Here is a 6,790-nt window from a genome sequence, read left to right as displayed (position 1 = left end):
TCTATAACATTCTACTCCAGGTGGGTCCAATTTACCTGCAAAAAGGCTGTGAAGCAAACATGGAGAACCTATGGCTCTCCAGATGCTACTGGACTACAGCTCTCAGCATCTCTTGTCATGGGCCACACTGGTTAGGGCATAAAGGAGTCAGAGTCCAACACCATCTGCAGGGTCACAGGTTCCTCTGGCTGTAAACCGTCATTGACAATGAGAAACAGCAGGAGAGATAATAAATAATAAGAGAAAACATGGGCCATGACAATAAAGCAGACTTTATTGGAGGTGCCAAGGGCCACAACAAAGCCTTCCCAGAGAGCACAAAGTATGTGCATGAGTGTGCTACTACACAACAGCTCAGCTAACACTTCTCCTGCTTCTACCACCACTCACTCATAATTGCAACCATTTCTGGGGATGTAGGCCATTGCCCCAAGCTCCAACATGTTCACAGTAACTTCTGGTAGTCACCCTCTGCTTTAAGGGAATACAACCATGGTGGGGCAAGAGAGATGCTTCTTAGGTGACAAGCTAGAAAGGGGAGAACAAACTGCTGCTCATTGTATACTATCCATTTAAGATAATGATGATGGGCTGTGCAAAATGCAACAGCAGGCAAGAGGTGGCATCATTATTCCAAAGGCTTGCATATCATCTGAGTCTGGCACTGGCACTGAGTCAGTCAATTCAAGGGAAGAAGTCAAATTTCACTTCCCAGCCAACCGTTCCTCCTTTCGTTTGGTGAGAAAGTATTTGAAGAATTCATACACAGACCAGGCAATGGCTGTGGAGGGCATCTGGTAAATGACACGTGCCTGCACTCCACGGAAATAGGCAGTCAGCCCACCCACGCGGTAAACCGTCCTGAATGCGTGAGCCATGCCTGTGATGTGCCCACTGATGTTGGTATTCAGTGCCAGGGCCTCCTGTGTATTCAGCAGTGTTTTGCAAACGTCCAAGGGAGTTGTGGCAGCAGCAGCAATTGCACCTGCACAAGCGCCTGCCACCATATGGGAGCTAGGGTTGTACTGTCTGTGAGGGTTGAGGTGTTCCTGTAGAGATTCATATGCCATGAAGTGAATAGCCTGGAAGGGGATGTTCATGGTCAGCTGAGTAGTGTAGCTTCGGTAGAATGCGCCAGCCCCTTCATTGCACCACACAGCACGCACACAGTCTGTCACTCGCTGGTATGGAGAGTTGTACATCTGCATTCTCTGCTTTACCACTGGGATCAGACGAAAGCAGGAGCCCAGTCATGGAAGGAGCAGGGGAGGGAGAAAAGAAAGCCAATGAGTGCAGTTCCTTGAATACTGTGTATTGTATAGATCAGAGTTTGGAAGTTACCATTTTGGCCTACAACTCCCAGATGACTTCATCTAGCATGGTCACAGGTAATTCAGGGAGCTATAGTCCAAATATAACTTTCCTAAGTTCTGCTACATTCCCTTGCTGCTGCATTCACTGAAGTTCTCAAATATGACCCACAGTTATGTACTAAACCATCAAATCCCACAATGTTCCACAGATCAGAATTGGATTGTGAGAAATGGAATAAAAACTGGTGTCCACTGATATGTTTAGAATTTGCCTACAGAGTGCAGGTAACATTCATATCAGAAAAACCAAAGTTGCAGCACTGTTTTCATGAAGTTTATTAGCACTTAAAGCAGAAACAAGGTCACTAGGCATTTCTCACGCTGGCTGAAGCCTCTTCTACTACCACTACCCTATAATCTGCCATTTTTACCCTTGCAGTAAATACTGCTCCTGCTGCACTTTTTAAAAATACTAACAACACGAGAGCACCCCCTCGTGACAAGAATGGAGCAGCACAAGCTGCATGAAAGCTGCAGCAGTGCTGGGGTACAGTATTACCTTCTGCAGGGTTCATGGCTGCATCATGAAGCAATGTTGCCACACAGCCTGCTGCGCCTGCAAGACAAGGACTGTTACATGTGAAAAAAAGTGGAGAAGAGACCCATCAGATCCCACTGAGCTTCCTAAATGTGCCACTGGGAGAGTTTATGCAAGGAAGTAAGGACATTACTGTACCCAAGAGACAAACAGACAGATAATTCAGAAGCCAAAATAAATTTTCAAAGGCAATAGGAAAAATCATGAAGGTACTAGTGCAGACATGTTCCCCCAACTTAATCAAAACACAAAGTGGAAGGAGGGAAGCAAAATACTTCAGAGAATTTAGTTAGGACATAGAAAAACCAAGACTGCCCTGCAAGATTCTGTCATCCTCTTCCTAACAGTAAACTTCAGGGACTGAACAGCTAGAGGATTTAAGCAGTATGGTTTTATTTATTATCAGTCCAAACTACCAGAGGAAGAAGCAGATGAACGCTAGAGCACATGTTGCAACAAGTCTTAGGCTCTCCCCACTCAAAAATTAAGCTGCTAAAGAATGGGATTGTTTGAGGACAAATACGGACACAGGCATCTCTGGGATATCCATTTTGAAACATCAGTACTATAAAAAGACAAAAAAGGCAAACAGCATCACACCCATCCCTCTATCACATCTCAATCTCTCACCACAATAAGGAACAGATCTTCTGGTTGCCCTGATAGAAGCTTCAGCTGCCACTGCATGCTACTGTCTTAATCCCATCCCAGTCATACATTGCTTTACAAAGACAATGAGAAACTTCATATTCCCACAGATCATTCTTAGAAACTGCTTGAGGTTGAGCAGAACACAACATTACAGAAGGGTGGCAACAGTGAGCAGGGCTGAGCAGGCAGCAGTGCCTGAACAATAGGAAGGAACCTGGCATCCAGATCCCCACCTCACTCTTAGCCCCCAGCTGGCACCATTGGGACTCTGGGATGGAGTAAAGGGGCAGGAAGGGACAATACCGTTGGCCACGTGACTATTGCCCCCAGCATGGATAAGGTCGGTAAGTGTCTTTTTCAACTTTTCGTAGCAGGCGAAATACAAGGCATGGGCAGGGCCAGCCCCTGTGGCTGTGACGTTCAATCCACGCATGGGTCTCCAGATCCCTTCAGTCCGCACGATCCTCCACAGAGCCTCCAGCACATTCCGGTATCGAGCAGCAGGTTCTGGTTGCAGGCTCTGCATCCTTGTCTGCTAGCGCAGGGAGGGGAGCAGGTTAGATATGCCTAGGGATTTCCCTGAGAAAGCAGTCCCCACCCACTGATCTACTTTTTTACACAGATTTTCAGCATTTTAGCCCTTACAACCACAAGTATGGCATAGTGCAAGTGGCAGGAACACTAGAGTCCTTTAGAAGCTGTTGGACTATGACTTCCATTATCCCTCACTATAAGTTATGCTGGCTAAGCAGATGGAAGTTGCAGTCCCACAAAATCTGGAAGGCTATCAATTCTTACCTCTTTATATTGGGCCAGGAAGAGAATCATGTAGCCCTCCAGATGTTGTTGGACTGCAAGTTTCAGCTGCCCCACAGTGAGAAATGTTGAAAGCTGCAGTCCCACATCTGGAGGAACACAAACTGCTCACCTCTGTATAGGGAACCAGGATGAGAATCATGTGGCCCTCCTGATGCTGTGGGACTGCAAACCTCAGCTGCTCCACAGTGAGACATTTTGCAAGTTACAGTTCAACATCATCTGGAGGAGGCATGATTTCCAGCTCTACAGAGCAGCACAAGCCAGTGACTATGCAGTCCATGATGCTCACTCACAGGTGATCTTTACCAACCAGAGGGGTCTATTTTTGGACTGCTTTACAGACCTCACCTCTCGTCTCCAACCGAATCTCTGAACCCAAATCCAGTGTGAAAATTGCTCGGCTGGCAATGCTAAGGAGGGCTTAAGTGGACGCTGGTCCAAAACACACTGGAGAAATAATCCAGTTTGAGAGCCCTTTAACTGGCACCAGAGCTCGCTGGAAGAGAAGGCTAAATGTCTCATGAAACTATAGTTCCCAGAATTCCCTGGCACTGAGCCAGGGTAATTAAAGCAGTCTCAAACTGGATTATTTCTGAAGTGTTTTGGACCACTGAGACTAGATCTTGGTCACATCTGTTATCAGAGAGCTTTACTATTTAAAGACCTATCTCCCCCCCCCCCCCCCGCAACTAGGAAAGGCTGTATGTACCAAGTGAACAGGCTGCTCAGTAGCATAAAGTGTTTTTTGAGGGCAGAATAAAGTACAGTGGGCCCTTGGTATCCACTGGGGTTTGGTTCCAAGACCCCCTGTGCATCCCAAAATCCATGGGTACTCAAGTCCCATTAAATGCAACGGCAGGGAAAGATGGTGTCTTTTGTATAAAATGGCAAAATCAAAGTTTGCTTTTTGGAATGTATATATTTTTAAAAAATATTTCAAACCATGGATGCTTCAATCTGTGGAAATGGAGGGCTGAGTATATTTGCTTAATTACAGCTCTACACTTGCTTCCTCTGTGTATTTCCCCTCTTCCCCCAAATAGCAAACTCCAAAGTAAAATGTTCCCACACTTCTTCCATAAGCAGCACAAGCGAAAGGTTGTATGTCTCTACAGCCAAGACCGCCCTTCTTAGGCTAATGCCACAATGTCAGAAATGCCATCTCCTTTTGAGTTCCTACGCTGTCTTTCCTTTGGTCCAATCCGCACTGCAGAAATAATCCAGTTTGAGACCTCTTTTAAGTGCCTTGGCTGAATATTAGGGAATTCTGAGAACTGTAGCTTTGTGAGAGACATGTAGCCTTCTCTGTCACAGAGGGCTCTGGTGCCACAATTAACTACAATTCCCAGGATTCCCTGGAGAGTTAAAGCAGTCTCAAACTGGATTAATTCTGCAGTGTGGATGGGACCTTTGGTTTTGATCCAAGGAAGGGATGTCTGAGGAGATGCAGGTGGCATGGCTGGCACTGCCACCACAACTTTCTGCACCACTGGGGTCACTTCCGCTACCAACTTTCCTGTATCTGCCAATCTTGTTCTCTTGTCAGACAGGTTTCTCTCTCCTGTTGCCAACTGGGAGGAACTGTCCTCCACAGAAGAGGGTGATCCCACTCCAGGGGAGAGTGCTGATCGCCAGCTCCTTTCCCTGGAGGACCACAGATCCTCCTTTTCCAGGACAGGCCCTACATTTGGAATTACACAATGTCCTCCATTTGGAGCAGGACGAACGAGAAGGATGGATTTATATCTATACGACTGGCTTTAGCTTTTATTCGGTCACCTCCTCCATTTTGAGCAGGGCTGAGAAGCATGGCTTTATATGAGCATTTTTAGCTTTTCTTTGGGCATGTCCTCTACCTTTCTGGGATGTCCTCCATTTTAAAGCACGGATCCTTTGGGCTGTCCTCCATCTCTCTGGAATGTCCTCCATTCTGAGTAGGACTAAGAAGCATAGCTTTCTATGAGTGCCTCTAGGCTCAAGGCTATGGAATTCTGGGAGTTGGAGTTTGCTGTGGGCCCCACAACAGACTCCAACTCCCAGAATTCCATAGCAGAGACTCAGGCAAAGAGTTAAAGCGCTGCCAAACCGGTTTATCTCTCCAGTGTGGATGCATACTATGACTGCCCCGCATTTAACGTTGCCCCTGCTCCCCTGCTCCTCCTCCTCACCTTGACGCAGTCCACCGGGTACATGAGGCTGTGCTCCAGCACTCCAGCCACGGCCCCGGCCAGCATGTGCGTGGAGGCGGCGGAGCCCCGAGGGAGGGCCTCATACTCGGGCTCCGTCTCCACGCCAGAACCCCCCTCCCCGCCTCCGCCACTGCCGCCCCCCGAGGACCACGCCCAGCCCGGATCCCCTCCGCCGCCCACCAGCAGGAGGAGCTGCCGGCCAGCATCCGCCCCGCTCCGCTGACCGGGCCCCGACGCCGCCGCAGCGCCGCCCGCCCCCAACTCCATCCCGCCGCCCAGGAGTCCGTTAAGGGCGGCCCTCTCCGTCCTCCGGCTCCCGCTCCCTCCGCCCCGCCCCCGGGCGCAGCCATTGGACGCCGAACGTTCTCCTTCCTTCTCCTCATTGGTGGAGAGAGACCCCGGCCTCTTCCTATTGGAGGATTCTTGGCACCGCGTCCTGCCCACCCGTTTCGGCTATTGGGCGACGCCGCCTTGACCTTTCACTCTGTCCGAACGTCATTGGCCGAACGCCAGCGGGAGAGGAGCTGATTGGCTGCGGCGCGCCGCGTCGGTCGGAGTGACAGCCCGGCAAAATAAGCTCTGCGCACTTTTTCTCCGGTGGCGTGTGTTTGTTAGGTCCAAAATAGTCCGGTCCAGTTTGAGACCGCTTTAACTGCCCTGGCCCAGTACTCGGGAACCTTGGGAATTGTAGTTCATTGTGGCACCAGAGCGCTCTCTCTTTCTCTGACAGAGGATAAATGTCTCACAAAACTACAGTTCCCAGAATTCACTATTAAATTATTAATTAATTAAAGCGGTCTCGAACTGGATGATTTCTGCAATGTGTTTTCGACCTTAGTCTTCTTCGTTGTCAGAGCGCTCTGGGGCACAATGAACTACAGTTCCCAGAATTCCCCAACTCCCATCATCCTCAGCAGCCAGCATGGGCTATATTTGTTGCTGTTGTGTGCCTTCGCGTCATTTCCGGTTTATGGAGACCCTGTAATGGGGTTTTCATGGCAAGAGGAGGGTTGCCATTGCTACCCTCTGAGGCTAAGAGGGTCACCCAGTGGGCTTCCATGGCCGATCCGTGAAGGGTCATAGTCCAACGGCACGATTTGTTCAGAGGTTCGCCATTGCCTTCCCTTAAATGTCACTCTGGTTTGCTCCAAGTGGGTTTTCTACGACCGAGCCGGGAATCGAACCCCTGGCCGTCACGCCACGTGGCTCAGGCAGCAGTA

The 6,790-nt window shown here is 49.1% G+C and overlaps 1 protein-coding gene across 1 annotated transcript; it reads right to left on the bottom strand.

Moving 5' to 3' along the window:
- Window positions 1-253: 253 nt before the first annotated feature.
- SLC25A28 (solute carrier family 25 member 28) lies at window positions 254-5,837 on the bottom strand. Its single transcript, XM_089509607.1, has 4 exons — window positions 5,550-5,837; window positions 2,866-3,094; window positions 1,873-1,929; window positions 254-1,222 (listed from the first exon to the last, which is right to left on the bottom strand). The coding sequence occupies exons 1-4, from the start codon at window positions 5,835-5,837 to the stop codon at window positions 705-707; spliced, it is 1,092 nt and encodes a 363-aa protein (XP_089365733.1). The 3' UTR covers window positions 254-704.
- Between the last annotated feature and the right edge of the window lie 953 nt (window positions 5,838-6,790).

Source organism: Sceloporus occidentalis, unplaced genomic scaffold (assembly GCF_023333645.1).
Source record: "Sceloporus occidentalis isolate IW3139 unplaced genomic scaffold, rSceOcc1.0.p SCAF_2, whole genome shotgun sequence".
Classification (NCBI taxonomy): Eukaryota; Metazoa; Chordata; class Lepidosauria; order Squamata; family Phrynosomatidae; genus Sceloporus; species Sceloporus occidentalis.
Note: the sequence above shows the minus strand (reverse complement) of the source record. Positions and strands in the feature narration are given on the sequence as shown.

What these genes read in the sequence shown, in the direction of transcription:
- SLC25A28 (XM_089509607.1), bottom strand. Translation starts at nt 5,837, where the DNA reads ATGGAGTTGGGGGCGGGCGGCGCTGCGGCGGCGTCGGGGCCCGGTCAG. An exon ending in ACCCGGTGGACTGCGTCAAG is followed by an intron (nt 3,095 to 5,549) that starts GTGAGGAGGAGG and finishes CTGCGCTAGCAG; the next exon opens with ACAAGGATGCAGAGCCTGCA. An exon ending in AGCCATGAACCCTGCAGAAG is followed by an intron (nt 1,223 to 1,872) that starts GTAATACTGTAC and finishes GTCTGATCCCAG; the next exon opens with TGGTAAAGCAGAGAATGCAG.